Raw genomic sequence first — 19,175 nt, 5'->3', positions numbered from 1 at the left:
TTAGTTATTTTCAGCAGGAAGGTCAGTCCAGGTACTTACCATACTGACCTATTCATTCTCCACTTGGTGTGCACCATCTTCCTATCCCCTAAATGAAGGTTTACTCTTCAGCCTATTATTTATATTATATAACATCTCCTCTAGAGACCTCCCAGTCACTAGTATCTACTGCAGTGACATATTACATATGCTCAACAGATATTTCAATGTATAAATCCTAATGGTTGAAGAAGCAAAGTGAAGAGTAATTTGGTTAAAAAAAACCCTCAAATTTTACTGTGGAAAATTCTTAAAGAGACGGGAATAACATATCACCTTCCCTGCCTCCTGAGAAACCTGTACACAGATCAAGAAGCAACAGGTATAACCAGAAATGGAAAAATGGACTGGTTCAGAATTGGGAAACCAATAAGACAAGGCTCTATTGGCACCCTGCTTATTTAGGTTTTATTATATGCAGAGTATATCATGTGAAATGTTGGGCTGGATGAATCACAAGCTGAAATCAAGACTGCCAGAAGAAATAACATCATCATATATGCAGATGATATTACTCTAATGGCAGAAAGCCAAGAGGAACTAAAGAGCTTCTTGATGAGGGTGAAAAAGGAAAGTGAAAAAGATGGCTTTAAACTCAACATTAAAAAAACTAAGATCATGACATCCAGTCCCATCACTTGGTGGCAAATAGAAGGGCAAAAAGTGGAACCAGTGACAGATTTTCTTTTCTTGGGCTCCAAAATCACTAATGGAGACCGCAATGATGAAATTAAGACACCTGCTCCTCGGAAGGAAAGCTATGACAAACCTAGACAGTGTATTAAGAAGCAGAGACATCACTTTACTGACAAAGATCCGTACGTATTGTCAAAGGTATGGTTTTTCCAGTAGTCATGTACAGATGTAAGAATTGGACTCTAAAGAAGGCTGAGAGCTAAAGAATTGATGCTTTCAAACTGTGGTGCTTGAGAAAACTGTTGAGAATCCCTCGGACAGCAAGGATATCAAACCAGTCAATCCTAAAGGAAATCAACCCTGAATATTCATTGGAAGGACTATACTGAAGCTGAAGCTCCAATACTACAGTCACCTGATGCAAAGAGCCGACTCACTGAAAAAGATCCTGATGCTGGGAAAGATCAAAGGTAAAAGAAGCGGGCAGCAAAGGATGAGACAGTTAGATAGCATCACTAACTCAATGGACATGAATCTGAATCAACTTTAGAAATGACAGTGAAGCCATGTGTGCTGCAGTCCATGGGGTCACAAAGAGTAGGACACAACTTAGGGACTCAACAACAACAACACACCAACAGCTCAGGGGCCTACCTTATCTTACCAAGACTCACTGCTCTAATGAGTCCAATTACTTAAGGGCATCTGATAAGCAATCTCCAAAGACTGTTGGGATTCTCTGGTGGCTCAGACAATAAAGAATCTGCCTGCAATGTGGGAGACCTGGGTTCGATCCCTGGGTTGGGAAGTTCCCCTGGAGAAAGGAATAGCTACCCATTCCAGTATTCTTGCTGGAGAATTCCATGGACAGAAGAGCCTGGCAGGCTACAGTCCATGGGGCGGCAAAGAGTCAGATACAACTGAGCAACTTTCATTTTCTTTTTGGCTTCCCTGGTGGTTCAGGTGGCAAAGAGTCTGCCTGCAAGTGGGAGACCCGGATTCGGTCCCTGGTTCAGGAAGATTCTCTGGAGCAGGAAGGAAATGGCAACTACTCCAGTATTCTTGCCTGGAGAATCCCATGGACAGAGGATCCTTGTGTACTATAGTCCAAGGGATCACAAAGAGTTGGACACAACTGAGTGACTAACACAAAGACTGATCCTTCCCCTGCCATTTAGACCTACAATTCAACAACTCCATGAATGTTCTCCCTTGGATTCCTACCACCAACACAATCTCAATATGCCCAAATCAAACGTCATCTTCTCAAGTACTTGCCCCATCTACAGATTCTAAAACTCTATAAAAGACACTATGAGTCTGAGGATTCCAGACAAACCTCATTTCACCTGTCCCTTTTCTCGTCATCACGAACTCCTCTGAACGTTTACCTACTTTACCCACTCCACTCCTTCTGTCACTCCTTTATTCTAGGTCTCTGCCAGCATTATTTGTCTGTAACCAACATATCTTGGTTCTAGTTTCCTTTGTCAGTGACATATTGGCACTTGCCAAGGGCATTTGCCTTCTGTCCTTGAGAGGACTGAATCCTGTGCTGCCATAGCTGTTGACCTTCGACATGCCCTGAAGGGAATCTAGGGTTGAGAATGAAGCATTTTGTGCTCCAGAGAAACTGCTGGAACAGGTCTTCAGACAGTTACTTTCAGGAACTGATATCTTCTTGGGCTCCAAAATCACTGCAGATGCTGACTGCAGCCATGAAATTAAGACACTTGCTCCTTGGAAGAAAAGTTATGACCAACCTAGACAGCATATTAAAAAGCAGAGACATTACTTTGCCAACAAAGGTCCACCTAGTCAAAGCTTTGGTTTTTCCAGTTGTCATGTATGGATGTGAGAACTGGACCATAAAGAAAGCTGAGGTGCCAAAGAATTGATACTTTTGACCTGTGGTGTTGGAGAGGACTCTTGAGAGTCCCTTGGACTGCAAGGAGATCCAACCAGTCCATTCTGAAGGAGATCAGTCCTGGGATTTCTTTGGAAGGAATGATGCTGAAGCTGAAACTCCAGTACTTTGGCCATCTGATGCGAAGAACTGACTCCTTGGAAAAGACCCTGATGCTGGGAAAGATTCAAGGCAGGAGAAGGGGATGAAAGAGGATGAGATGGTTGGATGGTATCACCAACTCGATGGACATGAGTTTGAGCAAGCTCCAGGAGTTGGTGATGGACAGGGAAGCCTGGCGTGCTGCAGTCCATGGGGTCACAAAGAGTCCAACACAATTGAGCAACTGAACTGACCTGAACTGATCCTTGGATCTCCTCATATTTAGAAAAGCACTAAGTAAGTCCCCTCACGGTGACATCACCTCCTTGGAACCAGTAGGAAAACCTTTTTGTACAAAAAGTGCTTGACTGCATGAACACTCCTGCACCAAAATCATGTATATTGACCACCCTCAACCTTTATAAACAGCAGTTTCTCAGAGGTATCTGAGGTGCTGTCTCCTAGGCTGCAGTCCTCATTTTGTCCCAGATAAAACTTAACTGGCAACTCTCACGTTGTGCACCTTTTAAGTTGACAGTTATGGTGACTGATGAAAAGACCCAGGGTGGACTTCCTTCCTTTGCCTGAACTCTCTGAGAAACAGAGCCTTGGTACCAGCAGTGGCCCCTTCTACCCATCCACCTCCCCAGGTAAATAAGACATATTTCCTGTCCCCTTAACAAAATCAATCCCATTCCTCGTACCTTCTTTAATAGAAAATCACATCACACTTTCCTAAACAATCATGAACTAACTGTCCTTTATATTAGTATTCTGTAGATTGGCAAACATAAATACCAGTGATCATTTCTAAAAACAATTGCTTTCTTATAGAGGACATCTCAGGATGGCACTGAACATTATTTATCTGTAGTCCAAAATCTCTAGTTTCTTTGTAAGAGAAAGTGTTCAGTAATTCATATTTCTGAATCTTATTTTTTTTCCATAAAACAAAATTTTATATAACTGAAGGATCCTTCCTGGGACTAGTTAACTGCCTTTACAAAAAAAGAGAAAAGAATGAAATTCCAGTGTTCCAAACCAACTTGTTACACATTTATATAAACCTACAGTGTCCTGGCAAACAACATGCTTTCATTTTCTGTCTCAGAGCTAGAATCCTGATTCATTTCAGCAGAGACTCCACAGGCAACAGGAAAGATTGTGGCATTAAAATATTCATTTACACTTTTGTGGTAGTTCAACAGTAGTTCTGGGAAAGCTTGCAAACCATACAAGGTTGAAAGCATCATAAGTGGGTGCTAAGACTCAAATGAGAAAAAGGAAAAAAAGAAAAAAGTGGAAAGAAAAACCTCTGGGGATAGCCAGGGGTATTTAAATGAACCATAAGAATGGCAACAATATTTAAACCCCCTTTTTTAAAAAGGGGATTTTTCTTTTTTGACTTAAAATATTTCACTCTAAACAAACTTATGTCCACTGTCAATGAAAGCATCTCACTAATATACTGTGGACGTCTTTTGCCATGTATACCCATGTATATCCATGCCCTTTTCTTTTTCACGTGGGGAACTTCAACCTAGCAATTATTACAACATATGTTATAGTCTAAAGCTCAAAAAATTTTTAGCAATTTTGGAACTGAATTGCATACAAACCAAATAAAATTTACATTATAACAAGCATTTCCACCTAAGACTGTGGGGACACTGGAGCCTTCCGCATTGATCGCAGGGCCTTTTCACCAGGTGCTTTTCTAAGTCATCAAGGTTATCTTTAGCCTCACTTTCAGGCTCCTTTTCAGGCTCTGGCTCTGCCTCTGGTATTTCCTGTGCTGATGTGGTTGTGGGAGCAGCTACGAATGCAGGGGTTATAACACATGCAGTAGCGGCAGCTACAGCCTCCTTTCTGAATCTTTATTTTATTTGGAAATGACCTAGCTATTCAATAACTTCCATCGCAATCGTTTAGCACAACCCTAGTAATTTAGACATCAGCTCCTTGTGACCAGCAGAAAATCTTTTTGTAAGATAAGTGCTTGATTGCATGAACTCTCCCTTCACCAAAATCACGAACACTGACCTTGTCCCCACCTCTTTGGAGCACTTTCTCAGAGCTATCTGAGGTGCTGTCTGCTGGCCTGTAGTCCTCATTCTGCCCCCAATAAAACTTAACTCACAACTCTTATAGTACATCTTTTTTAAGTTGACACTGATTCTAATTCCTGTTATATGCTACAGTAAGGTGAATTATTCATAAAACATTGCTATGAACATCACCTAAAATCTTTAATATATGATGGAGAAAAAAATAGTCTCTTTGGCAAGTGGTGTTGAGAAAGCTAGACAGCTGCATGTAGATCAATCAAGTTAGAAAAGATGTTCACACCATACAAAAAATAAACTTAAAATGGCTTGAAGACCTAAATACGAGACATGATACCATAAAACGCCTAGAAGAAAGCATAGGCAAAACATTCTCTGACATAAATAATAGCAATGTTTTCTAAGGAAATAAATGGGACCTAGTCAAACTTATCAGGGTTTCCTTGATAGCTCAGTTGGTAAAGAATCTCCCTGCAATGTAGGAGACTCCAGTTTGATTTCTGGGTCGGGAAGGTCTGCTGGAGAAGGGATAGGCTACCCAGTCCAGTATTCTTGGGCTTCCCTTGTGGTTCAGCTGGTAAAGAATCCGCCTGCTATACGGGAAACCTGGGTTTGATCCCTGGGTTGGGAAGATACCCTGGAGAAGGGAACGGCTACCCACTCCAGTATTCTGGCCTGGAGAATTCTATGGACTATACAGTCTGTGGGGTTGCAGAGAGTCAGACACGACTTCTACAGTCAAACTTACAAGCGTCTGCATACCAAAGGAAACCATAAACAAAATGAAAAGACAACTTATGGACTGGGAGAAAATATTTGCAAACAATGCTACTGACAAGGGCCTAATTTCTAAAATATACAAACAGCTTATGTGATTCAGTAACAACAACAAAAACCAAACAATCCAATCCAAAAATACACAGAAGTCCTAAATAGACATTCCTTCAAAGACACACAGATGGCCAATAAGCAGATGAAAGGACATTCAACACTGCTAATTATTAAAGAAATGCAAATCAAAACTACAATGAGGTATCACTTCACACCAGTCAGAATGGTCATCATCTAAAAAGTCTGCAAATAGTAAATGTTGGAGAGGGTGTGGAGAAAAGGGAACCTTCCAACACCGTTGGTGGAACTGTGCAACCACTATGGAGGACAGTATGGAGGTTCCTTAAAAAACTGAGAACAGAATTATCATAGGATCCAGCAAGCCCAGTTCTGGGGATGTATCAGGAGAAAACTATGATTCAAAAGATACATGCACCCCAATGTTCACAGCAGCACTATTTACAACAGCCAAGACCTGGAAGCAACCTAAAAGTCCTTGGACAGATGAATGAATAAAGAAGATGGGTGGAGTACATTCTTAACAATGGACTACTCCTCAGCCATAAAAAAAGAATGAAATAATGCCATTTGTAGCAACATGGATGAACCCACAGATTACGGTACTAAGTGAAATAAATCAGAGAAAGACAAATATCATATGATATCACTTATATGTGGAGTCTAAAATATGATATTTATTTATAAAACAGGAACATTTCACATGTTACACAAAGTAAAATGTATACCATTACTGAAGATAAATTTTTTTGTTTAGTGTGTTGAAAATGTTACCTAGATTCCTTCATTTATAAGCTGAAAAATTATTCTAACTAGGATATTCATTAAAAATACTGTAGTATTTTTATTCTTCACTTTTTCTCCTAAGTTGCCTACACAGCTGAAAAGGATTTAACAAAAAAAATACCTTTTTAGGAATAATGAAATTAAATATTATATAAAAACATTTCCACATGGGTCTTATAGAATTTTTCATTAATTTATAATTCTACTATATCCTCAGTTTTATGAAAAAGTATTTGTTAGCTACAAGAAAAATGATCCTCAAACATTTTAATCATACCTGTTTCTGGGCTTCTACTTTTTGCTTTCTGGTTGGATCAATTGCATCTACCATCCATTTAATTGTAAAGTATGTTACTGCACCAAATATTGTCAAACGGAAAATTAAACCAACAACTTCATTCCGACTCAAGGGACGAGAAAAGGTTTCAGCATGTACCATCTTGATTGTTAACCTTAAAAAACAAATAGAAATGTCAGTAGATAATAACTAGACTCATTAAAATTGGGAGACTGATAGGTAGCATAAACTAAACAAGAAAAACTGACTTTTAGTCAAAGTCAACATTACCTACCTTGTAAATGTTTTAGTTAAGGAGAAATGGATTTTTAAATGTTAAGTAAACAAACACATTTTAAGCTCCTCTTGGAAACAGGCTTATTTATTAAATTTTTTAATAAACTTTCCTAAAAGTTCATATAATTTTAAGTACAGAATAATTCTATTGAAAAATGCAGTACATGTTTTAAAGTATTTATTCTTTTAAAGAACTTTTAAATAACTATTTCAGGGAATCTAGATAAATGATGACTATAACACTTATACAACTGAAAAAAGGCAGCCAAACAATGAAATACTTTACTAATGTAATGGTATACGAGGTAATTTCTGAGTAAAATTCAAACTGTGAACTGACTCACGGTTCTCTCATACTTACTTTTAAAGGTTTCCAAAGCCTGCTAAAATTTATACATGCCATTTTCTCAATTCACAAGTGACATGAAATTGTTGGAGCCATTTTACTATTTCCAACAACCTACCTATGTATGAAACAAGCAGAATCTTCAAAATGTTTGAGCCACGAAAATACAGCTCTCACCCAAGATAAAGAGGAAAAAAGGAAGCAACGTGCCTATTTTTACACATATACCTAAGCAGTTACATCAACACAGCTTGGCCTACAGGAGGGATGCACACCTATGTCAAAGGCAATGACCACCTAATAAAATAAGCTTTAGGGGTGATGTGACCATCACTTTTTGAGAGAGACTCTTGGCCTCAAATAACGGCATTATACTCTCTCCACAAGGTGTGCTGAGTGCTATGTGATTTGGGGGGGTGGGGAATGTGTATTTTGCATTCGTGTGAAAAGGAATAATCCAAAATCTGTACTCAGAACAACAGGTGAAAATAGGTTCTTCATAGGCTAATTTATGGTCATTCCAGCTCTAAAATTATTGTTCCTATTCTCACTAGTACTATTTAGTTAAAGATTTTCTTCAGTCATTCCAACAGAATTGGTGTCAGACTACTGAACGATTTCCAAAAGAAAAGTCAAGGATTCCAACCTTCTGCATCACTCGGAGACATTCACTTCACAACAATACATTATTTAATTTAAACTTAACAATTGGGTTTAAATTAAGTAACTGAAAAACCTTTATTTTGGATAAAGACATTTTGGCCTAGGGATATTAAATGACTCAATTCATACAATAAAGCACTTATCAAGCATGTGTATATATTACCTACAGTATCTTGAGTATACAATAATGGCTAAGACACAATAACTTTACTCCAGGAATGCACAGTCCATTATTATCTTATTAAAAATTAAGCTAGAATAACCAACCCCCTCTGCAACAACAACAAAAAAAAGGAAGCTAGAGAGAAGCCATATAGTTAAAATCTCTTATGTAACAAATCAAAGGGTGCTTTCTATCATCAGCATGGATTTCTAAAATGGGTTAACAATACTCTTCTTATAGTAAGTGGAAAAACTGACTTCTCTAGTCTTTATTCCAACACAGTAAATTTGAAAATTCAGTTGGAACATGTGGGAGCATTATTCACAAATGAAAATAAAAGAACAGGCAAAATTAAGATTTATTAGCTTAAACTGCTGCTGCTAATGCTAAGTCGCTTCAGTAGTGTCCAACTCTGTACAACCCCATAGACGGCAGCCCACCAGGCTCCCCCATCCCTGGATTCTCCACGCAAGAACACTGGAGTGGGTTGCCATTTCCTTCTCCAATGCATGAAAGTGAAAAGTGAAAGTGAAGTCACTCAGTCGTGTCCGACTCCTAGCGACCCCATGGAATGCAGCCTACCATGCTCCTCCGTCCATGGGATTTCCCAGGCAAGAGTACTGGAGGGGGCTGCCATTGCCTTCTCCATTAGCTTAAACTAGTGATATTCAAATAAAATGTTTTCAAAAGTTTGAGTTAGTAGTGATAAAACTGCCATCTACTGGATGGTCACTGAAATACATGAACTAAGACTACTATCAGTATACCCCAGTCAACGAGGTAACAATTTTTAAACCTATCAGAAAAACCAAGACAAAGCCTTTGCTAACCATATATTTTCCTATAATTAAACTATTAACTGCAACAGAGTACTCTGGACCTAGTCACTTCTAAAAGGGATCCTTCTTCTAAAGTGACTTCAAAATCCTGAAATGAAAGTGAAACTTATACTTGTAGGTTTTAACTGTGTACTTGATTATACACTCATCTACTATTCATATGACATTGATATGCCTGCAGTGTAAGGCTGTTATGGTAACAATACCATCACAGCAGAATATATAATAAAAGTTTCACATGCATACAACACTATGGGCTGTATTTCAATTTTGTATGAACATTAGGATCAATACACAAATATAAACATGGATGATGCCATGGACAACTAAGAAATATGGCAAAACACCGTAATTCAGAGTTATTTGTTAGGCAAATGTAACAACATATAGCTTCATTATAGAGTTCTCCATTTCAGGGTAATAAACTTTAAAATCGTACCACCTCCTCAATAAGCAGGTTACTGGCAGGTTAAGGTACAAGAGTATGGTATTCATGCTACAGCATTTCTCTAATTCACTGCAGTGTTTTACAAAGTTTTTCTCAACCCCAGAGTCCCAGTTTCGCAGACATCAAGGCCCTATGAACACTGCCTGTGACAAAGAAAGCCTGCCAACATTCACATACAGGACGGATTATTAACAGCACCATCCTCTGCGAAAGCGCGCCCAGGCCTGAAGAATCACCTCCACTTTTGCAGTAGGTGGTAGCAGTGCCTGTGCGACAATCAGACCCGGTTCGTTCTGGCCGCCTTTCCCTAGGACTCCAGTTCTGAGGTCGCCCGGAACGATCTTCAAGGCACCGCAGCGACTAGGCTGCCTAGAGACTCCCTGGAAAGGGCCTACGTCTTGGGGGGCAGCGCTAACGGGGACTTAAGGGCCTAGGCCGGGCCGGGAGCCAATGCGAAGCCCGGGATGCCCTTGGAGGTTAATCCGGTGGATACGAAGGGCTGCGGGAAGCTGAGGGGCGACAATGAGGTGGGGTGTGGAAGGACGGCGAGGTGACCCGAGATTGGCTTCCCAGCCCCGCGCGGGTCCCTGAAGGAGCTCAGCGTGACCCATCGCCCGCCCTACGAAGCCCTGGGGAAACCCGCTACTCACCGCCTGGGTTGAAACAGCGGCCGCAGGAGCCCTTACCAGCCTTACACAGGAAGGAAACGCCGCCTGGGAAAGAACGCTTCCGGCCGGAGTAGCGCCCCGCCCCCTCGGACGGAGCATGCGCCGCCGTGGCCGAGTGCTTGAGGGGGTGTGTTTCCGGCTTTTAGAAGAGGTGGGCGGATTCGGCGGGTGCGAGGTCACCCACCAGATGTGTAACCTGCTGTCTGCTGAAGCGAACCTCTGAGTTGAGTTGAGTATCAGAGATAGAACTGGGGCAGGCGCTTGTCACGTAAAGTCCCTGCCCTGCTCGCAGCTCCGGTCGTAACACTGACAGATCCGGGAGCCTTCTTGAGAGTGCAAAGAAATGCTCAGTATTCTGAGTATTCAAAGAAGTTCTTTCTCGACTTCTACTTGGCCCTTACCTTGGCCCTTCACCGTCCCCCTGGCCTCCAAGCCCCGGTGCAAACCCACACGCTGCTGTTCTGTCCTTTAGCCAAAGCTCTAACGCGCATGGCCAACCCCCACCCCTCACCATCTGTCTTTCAGTTTTAGGGTGAGCTCACCCGCCTCCCCCTCGTCTGCGCAGACAAACACCTGGGGGTGGCGCCTTAAAATCTTGCTGCGAGAGGATTCTGTAGCCTATCCGGGCAGGCCTGATAGCAGGGACAAAATAGGGCATCTGTAACAGGTTTTGCATTTCGGTGACTTCCCTTTTTCTTTTCCCCTTCCCCTTTCCAGAATGAGACATGGTGAAAAAAGGTCCCCAGGGAGCAAATCTGAAAGCCGGCTTCTCCAGAACATAGACTGCCAGGGGACGAGACGACTTTAGACACCGTCCCCAGGTATACCAGCATCACTTCCTTCAGACTGAGGCGGTGAGACTAAGAAGTAATGGAACAGTTCCTCTTACTACCCTCCTCGGAAGGCAGTTTGTGCCTCTCTACTTTAGACAGCATCCTTGATGGCTAAAATTCTACAGCCTGATTGTTGAATCTAGGGAATAAAAGCTTGTGAGATTGTGAGGATAATAGGTACAGTTTACCGAATGTCTACTTATTGGCAGGCATATTGTCAGGCAGTTTGTTTCTATGGGAGCCTCTGGAGGGCTACAGTCCATGGGGTCTCAAAGAATCCGAAAGGACTGAACTCAGAGAGAGAGAGAGAGAGAGATTTCTATGCTTCACACCCATAACCTAAATTTCTCAAAATCCCCAATCCTCTAAAATAGCCATTATTTTATTTATTGTTTATAGATGAGCATATTTTAAAGCTTAGATATATTTTCCTAAGTTCATGCACCTAATAACGGACACAATTTCATTGGGACCTAGATCTGATTCAAATCCTACACTTTACAGCCTCTCTTTGAAATAGTAATTTAATATCAGTTAAATTTTAAAATCAAGGTGAACGAGATAAAACCATGACATGATGAAATCTTAATTAAGACTTTAAAGAATAACGAAGGGATGACAGGAATATAATGAATATTTTGAAACTATGATTGAATTTATTGATGAATCAGTGGGGGCCTTAGAATCTAATACTGTAGGTGGTTCATGCTTTACATCGATGCCTTTTTGTCTGTATTTTTGTTTAAAACCATAAATAAATTCTTAAAATGATATGAAGCTGGGTTTGGCAGTTCTCGACTGATTATTTAGAGAGGGTAATAAGACTCGGAGAACTACAGAATGGTTATGAGACCAAGATAATATTTACCAAAAAACACAAGCCATGTGTTCAGCAGTCTTGGAACAGATTCTGCACTGGGTCCCTGGGATTATCCTCAATGTGAGTCATTGCTTGGGATGCTCATAGGAGAGTGCCTTGACAGAGCTTAAAGGTAGAAGTTATCAAAGGAAAGAACTTTAGATTTTGTGGCCCGTAAGGATAATCATACCCCCTGGTAAGGAAAATGAGCTGAGACATTCAAGGTGGTGATAGATTTCCATCGTCCACTGAATGAAACTGGGTTAACTAAGGCCCCCACTTGCCTTACTTTAAGAACCAGGATAACCAGCCTACCCAGTTGGTCTGACATTAAGGGGCTTTCTAGGACATAGAACTTTAAATGCTAGTACAGGGAAAGTCTCAGGCAAGCCATGAGGAGTTGGTCACCCTACTAGGGACATCTAAATGAAATCTAGAACCAGGTGGAGCTATCAGTATGGTTGCATCTAGACTCAAATCATCTGCTTATATTTGGGGTACGGTTATTAGCGTACACAGGTATTCCTATTGCACAGGAAAGGTAATTGTTGGATAAATTAATTAAGGCTGACTATAAAGAGTCTAGTCACTTCAGCTGAGTCCAACTCTTTGTGAACCCCTGGACTGTAGCCTCCCAGGCTTCTCTGTCCATGGGTTTCTCCAGGCAAGAATACTGGAGTGGGTTGCCATTCCCTTCTCCAAGGGATCTTCCCAACCCAGGGATGGAACCCAGGTCTCCTGCATCACAGGCAGATTCTTTACCACTGAGCCACCTGGGAAGCATCAAGAATCTACATGCCCCCAAATAAATATTGCTGCTCATGCCTTTTTCCAGTGGTTTAACTATAAATTAAGTACCTACATCTCTCCTTTTTTGGATCTAATTTTCATTTAGCAAATCCTTAGGAAGCCTTCTATGTCTGGGACGTAAGACATCAAATTACTGCCTTCCCTTATAATGCACATTCATTTCCAGCAATCATTAAATCAGCTATGTTCTTCCAGAATAGAACTGAGTGAACATATGCTTTTCATCCCAGGATAGCTTTATATAATCCCTGGCAGCACAAAGCACCATATTTGGCCCTCAGTAGGGGCTCAATAAATAATTCACTATGTGTAATATTAATCAGGAAATTATAACAACAGATTTCTGGTAGACCTTCTGAGCCTTCCCTCCGTGATTGTCAGAATCAAGATATTAAAAATAGTTATTATATTTACTGTAAAAAGTTTTTGTTTATTTTTATCTTTTGTGATTGGTCATTAATATTTTCTATTTCTTTCTGTTTTAGTTTTGTAAAGTTATGCTTTTCTAAGAATTTCTCCATTTCTTCCAGGTTGTCCACTTTATGGGCATACAGTTGCCATAGTAGTAGTCTCATGATCCTTTGTATTTCTGCATCGTCTAGTGTAACTTTTCCTTTTTAATTTTATTGATTTGAGTCTTCTCCATTTGTTCTTGATAAGTCTGGCTGATGTTTGGTCAGTTTTGTGTATCTTCCCAAAGAAACAGCCTTAAGTTTTATTTATCTTTGCTATTATCTCCTTCATTTCTTTTTCATTTATTTCTTCTATGATCTCCATGATTTCTTTGCATCTACTAACTTTGGGGGAATTTTTGTTCTTTTTCTAGTTGCTTTACATGTAAGGTTAGGTTGTATATGTGATGTTTCTCTTGTTTGTTGAGGTAGGCTTGTGTTGCTATAAACTTCCCTCTTAGCTCTCATCCCATAGGTTTTGAGCTGTCATATTTTCATTGTCATTTATTTCTAGGTATATTTTGATTTCTTCTTTGATTTCTTCAGTGTTCTCTTGGTTATTCAGAGACATATTGTTTTGCCTTCATGTGTTTGTGGTTTTTTTTTTTATATAGTTTTTTCCCCTGTAGTGATATCTAATCTTACATTGTTATGGTCAGAAGATATATGAAATGACTTCAATTTTTTAAAATTTATCAAGGCTTGATCTGTGACCCCAGATGTGATCTGTGCTGGAGAATGGTAAAATCTACTGTTTTTGTATGAAATGCCCTGTAGATATCAATTAGGTCCAACTTGTCCATTGTATGATTTAATGCTTGTGTTTCCTTATTAATTTTCTATCTGGATGATCTGTCTGTTGGTGTGAGTAGGGTGTTAAAGTCCCCCACTATTATTGTGTTACTGTTGACTTCCCCTTTAGCATTTGCCTTCTGTATTGAGATGCTCCTATGTTGGGTGAATATATATATATATATATATATATATATATAAAATTGTTATATCTTCTTCTTGGATTGATCCTTTGATCATTGTGTAGTGTCCTTGTCTCTTGTAATGGTCTTTATTTTAAAGTCTATTTTATCTGACATGATATTGCTACTCTTGCTTTCTTTTGACTTCCATTTGCATGGAATATCTTTTTCCAGCCCCTTACTTTCAATCTGTATATGTCCCTAGGTCTGAAGAGTGTCTTTTGTAGACAGCATATATTAAAGGTCTTATTTTTGTATCCATTCAGCAGATCTGTATCTTTTGGTTGGAGCATTTAATCCATTTACATTTAAGGTAATTATTGATATGTATGATCCTGTTGTTTTGGATTTGTTTTTATAGACTTTTCCTTCTCTTGTGTTTCCTGTCTAGAGCAGTTCCTTGATATTTGTTATATAGCTGATTTGGTGGTGCTGAATTCTCTTAACTGTTGCTTTTCTGAAAAGCTTTTGATTTCTCCTTCAAATCTGAATGAGATCCTTGCTGGATAGAGTAGTTTTGGTTGTAGCTTTTTCCCTTTCATTGCTTTAAGTAAATCTGCCACTCCCTTCTGGCCTGCAGAGCTGATGTTGTTTGTTTATTTTTAAACTGTTTCCTCTTAAGACAGTTAATGGCAGTTCTCTCCTCAGGAAACTGAATTTTCCTTTGTTTTTGTTGGTTGGATGGAGGTGTGGTTAGTTTTCTCTGCAGCCAAGGTAAATCAATGCACTAGACCCTTGAAGTGGAGAAGGCAATGCAACCCACTCCAGTACTCCTGCTTGGAAAATCCCATGGACGGAGGAGCCTGGTAGGCTACAGTCCATGGGGTCGCTAAGGGTCGAACACGACTGAGCGACTTCACTTTCACTTTTCACTTTTATGCACTGGAAAAGAAAATGGCAACCCACTCCGGTGTTCTTGCCTGGAGAATCCCAGGGACAGAGGAGCCTGGTGGGCTGCCGTCTATGGGGTCACACAGAGTCGGACACAACTGACGCAGCTTAGCAGCAGCAGCAGCAGCAGCAGCAGCAGCAGCAGACCCTTGAAGAGGGAAGGGATTCCTTAGATTGGGAGCTGTAGAATTTCACTGTGAGTCTATTCACTTGAAAAACTTGGCAAAGTGCGGATTCCCAGGTCCCAGTCTTAAAAGGCTCCTATTTAACTGCTCTAGGTTTTGGTCCAAGTCTTTCTATTCTGAATAAGCATTTGAGATGATTTGGATATAGGTAGTTTGGGACCACACTTTGACAAACTTAGTATATAGAAGCGGAGAAGGCAATGGCAACCCACTCCAGGACTCTTGCCTGGAAAATCCCATGGACGGAGGAGCCTGGTGGGCTGCAGTCCGTGGGGTCGCTAAGAGTCGGACACGACTGAGGGACTTCACTTTCACTTTTCACTTTCATGCATTGGAGAAGGAAATGGCAACCCACTCCAGTGTTCTTGCCTGGAGAATCCCAGGGACGGGGGAGCCTGGTGGGCTGCCGTCTATGGGGTCACACAGAGTCGGACACGACTGAAGTGACTTAGCACTTAGCAGTATATAAAAGTCTTATATATAGTATATAAATTATAAAAAAAAACTCAGTATATAAAACTCTTAGTATATAGAACTCTTAGTATATAAAACTCATATATAAAATTATTAGTGATAATTTTGTATATATTTTTGTACAAATCTCTTTTGTCTCAGACCCAAAAGCTTATTTGATTCACTGAACCATTAAGCTAGCTGGGATACATTAAGAAATCAAGGCCAGGAAGCCTCATGACGAGATTCAGAATAAAACAGTCTTTGGAAAGAAAAATCTGAAATATTGGATAAATAAACATGGTAAACATGGCTGTATTCATTGCTCATTAGAAATGATTCACTTGACAGTGATTTAGAAAGAGCAGAACTTCAAGAAATAGATAAAATTATATAGCAGTAGTTCTGTCAGTGTAAGAATCACTTGGTAACCTTGGTTCTTTTAAAAATATTTCATTGGAAAATAATGATCTTGATTATTACTTTGACAAGTTAAATAATAGAATGGGTGGAGGAAGAAAAGTAAAGCAAAGATATGAAGCTGTCTCTGAAGCCATGAAAGCACTGAGAAAGACTAATTTTGGGTGCTTGAAACTCTAGGAGAAAGAATAAGAGGGCATATCAAGGCAAAAATAATGGAAAATTAAAATTTCAACAGATTGTATCAAGTGGAAAGATGAATTGATAGCTTCATTCTTTGAAAAGCACAGAGAGCCAAAAGACTCAATAGTAAGGTTCAAAGGATATTATAAATCTACCTTTCATGCCTTAATGTTTTTAAACTTTGTATATAATTTAAAATGAGTGTATACAGAAATTAGTGTATATGTAATTTTCTCATATCATACGGGTAGCAGTAATCCACATTCTTACATTGCTTCATAATCCTTTTTTGTCAAGGACTACTTCCAATTATGCATTTTTTTTTTTTTACAGTTTATGCTACCAGAAAATATTTTCTAGAACTTACTTTTTAAAAATGTGCAGTATTTTGTTGTTTATCTTTAATACAGTACTAAAAATAGACTAAGTGATTGTTGTTCTGTCACCAAGTTGTGTTCAAGTGATACTCTGTGAAAGGTCAGAATTGATCAACCCAGGGAATTGGTTGGGAAGGTGTCTAACCTTACTGTAGCCTTACTAGCAAGAGTTTTAAGGCATAAATGAAAGGGTAAACTCCCTAGAATTTATTTGGGCCCTTCCTAAATGCCCTTCCATATAATTTTTTTTTTTTTTAATGGGAGAGGAGAAGGGAGGGCTTGGGTAAGAATAACAAAGATATGAATTCATTAGCCAAAACAGAAGAAACTGTAGTTGAAACATTAATTCTCAATTCCTGTAACAGCAGATTGATAGATGAAGCATAAAACAAGACCAGATGCTGTGGTTTCCAGGATGCACTTGGCTTCCCATCCCTTATAACCTGGAGCATTTTTTGCTGTAAGTAGGTCATTTGCTTGCTCTCATTTACCTGATTCTAGGAAAATGCCCTTGAAAGTATTTGGAAAATAAGACTTTCATTAAGCTTTTGCTTTTGCTTAACATTTTAAAAGTTAAGATTGCATGAAACCTCTCCCAACCCCATTTCTCTATTAGCCAGAATAACCTGTAACCTTGAAGCATAAGTAAAACTGAAATAGACAAGAAAAATTCAAGATCTTTTATTTTTTAAGGACTTAAATTTATGTCCATAGCACTGGCATAGTACTCATCTCACAGAATTATAATTGAGGTTTGAGTTTCTCTGTTCTCCTATCAGTTGTGAACTTCTTGAGAAAAGAGGATGCCTAGGACATAGGAGGAAGTTAACGAATGTTTTAATTAGCTAATTCACCACCACCACCCCCCAGTCTGACATTTTGAATGGGGCAGACACCATTCTAATAGATTTACGGTGACTGGGAAGGGAAAAAGAGGAAAGAAAGACAAATGGTCCAAAGAAAAGGACATGTGCAGGACTTCCCTCGTGGTCCAGTGATTAAGAATCTGCCTGACAGTGTAGGAGACATGAGTTCGATCCCTGGTCTGGGAAGATTCGACATGCCATGGGTTTACAGCCCGTGAGCCGCAACTACTGAGCCCCACTCTGGAGCCTGTTCTCAGCAGCAAGAGAAGACACTGCAATGACAAACACATGCACTGCAGTTAAGAGAATAGCCCCCTGCTCCCTGCCACCAGAGAAAGTTCATAGGCAGCAACGAAAACCCAGCACAACCAAAAATAAATAAATAAATGAATAAAATCGTGACAAAGTTCAAATTTATAAAACAACAATAGCAGCAACAAAGAAAAGGACATGTGCAATCAAACCATTTTACTGATCATGATTATATTATCATCCTGTTGTGACAAATCTGTTCCTGATATGTCCACCAGAGACCAGTCTCATCAGGTATAGAGAGGTTTAAGAACATGGACCCTGCAGCCCAGCAGAGTTGGCTTTGGATGTAAGGTCTGTTCTTTACTAGTTCTGTGACTCAGGGCAAATTATTAAGCTCTCTAAACCTCAAGTTCCTCATGTCTCGTACACGGACAAAAGCAGTATGCACGCCATGGAGTTACACTGAGAATTAAAGGAGACAGTGCCCGAAAGCACTGCATACTATTCTTGATATTTAGCAAGTGCTCAATAAACATGCCACTGAACTGGCTCAGATGTTATTTTGATTATACCGTGAAGTGATATTCTCTCATTTCCAGAAGTTTATATGAACAAAGATTCTTTCATATCTCTTTAGAATTTGTGTGAGCACTGGTCAACCATGGCGTATTGTCTAGGAATGTTTATCTTCTCTGGCTTGTGAAGAGGCCTGGCCTCTGTCCCTTTGCCCTCTTAGTTCTCAGTTTTAATACACCGCTCTGGGTGAGTCTTACAGATTAGTATTCTATAAAGTATTAGTGATAGTTATGGAAAACCTGTAAGATTTCATCCTTGTGACTGCCCCATACAACTAAGTTATATTGATCAATCCATGAAAATGACTATCTGGATATTTCTCAGTTCACTGAAGACCATCATTAATATTGACTGTCATTCCCATCTGTCTAATAACAGCCATTTATTGAGCTTACAGTTCTTACTCTCATAGAATTCTGAAGACTCATATATCTTGTGAAAATGCAAATCTTCATAGAACTGTTGATTTTTTTAAGTTAGAGATTTAACCTGTCTTTTATTCCCATTCATTATTTGTTTTGGGAAGACATCCTTACGTGGATTGCCTAGTGAGTTTTGTCCTGAAGAAAGAAATTAGTTCAATGGATGAAAGGGAGAAGCTGAACCAGATTTGAGATTTGAGGTCGATACTTTTCCATCTCTTATCATTTTGCAAATGGCAGCATTTTCATTACCCTTGAGGACTGTCATAACATGAGAGCTGCTATTTTTCAATGTAAAATTGAATTAATTTTAGCATAACATGTTTTTAAAAAATATTTACTATGTGCAACTCTTGGAAATGCTCCTAAAGTTGAGGGAGTTTTACTGAGCAAATACAATGGTATATCTGATTAGACACTGAGTACATGGCTTTCAAAGGCAAAAGCAACAGCAAAACTTGCTAATTTTAGATGTTTAGGGGTGAAATATCTACTAGGCCTTCTTTCATCTTAGGTCAAACAGTAGTGCACTAG

General features: G+C 39.6%; 1 protein-coding gene and 1 long non-coding RNA gene across 4 annotated transcripts in view; one reads left to right on the top strand and one right to left on the bottom strand.

Moving 5' to 3' along the window:
• The window catches only part of ATAD1 (ATPase family, AAA domain containing 1), a 40,590-nt gene extending 30,391 nt beyond the window's left edge, over positions 1–10,199 (bottom strand). The window contains exons 1-2 of one of the 3 annotated variants that reach the window (XM_027529129.1): positions 10,068–10,155; positions 6,662–6,836 (exon numbers count right to left, since the gene is read on the bottom strand). In XM_027529129.1, the coding sequence (XP_027384930.1) occupies positions 6,662–6,823 (162 nt within the window). In that variant the 5' untranslated portion in view covers positions 6,824–6,836; positions 10,068–10,155. Of the gene's footprint in view, positions 1–6,661; positions 6,837–9,653 lie in introns of all 3 variants that reach the window. The other 2 variants (XM_027529130.1, XM_027529132.1) reach the window with 2 other exon arrangements.
• Positions 10,199–17,542, top strand: LOC113884511. Its single transcript, XR_003508894.1, has 3 exons — positions 10,199–10,313; positions 10,803–10,906; positions 16,888–17,542. It is a non-coding gene; the product is annotated as an uncharacterized LOC113884511 (long non-coding RNA).
• Positions 17,543–19,175: the final 1,633 nt, after the last annotated feature.

This window comes from Bos indicus x Bos taurus, chromosome 26 (assembly GCF_003369695.1).
Source record: "Bos indicus x Bos taurus breed Angus x Brahman F1 hybrid chromosome 26, Bos_hybrid_MaternalHap_v2.0, whole genome shotgun sequence".
NCBI lineage: Eukaryota > Metazoa > Chordata > Mammalia > Artiodactyla > Bovidae > Bos > Bos indicus x Bos taurus.
The sequence above is the reverse complement of the archived record's forward strand: the minus strand, read 5'-3'. Positions and strand labels throughout refer to the sequence as shown.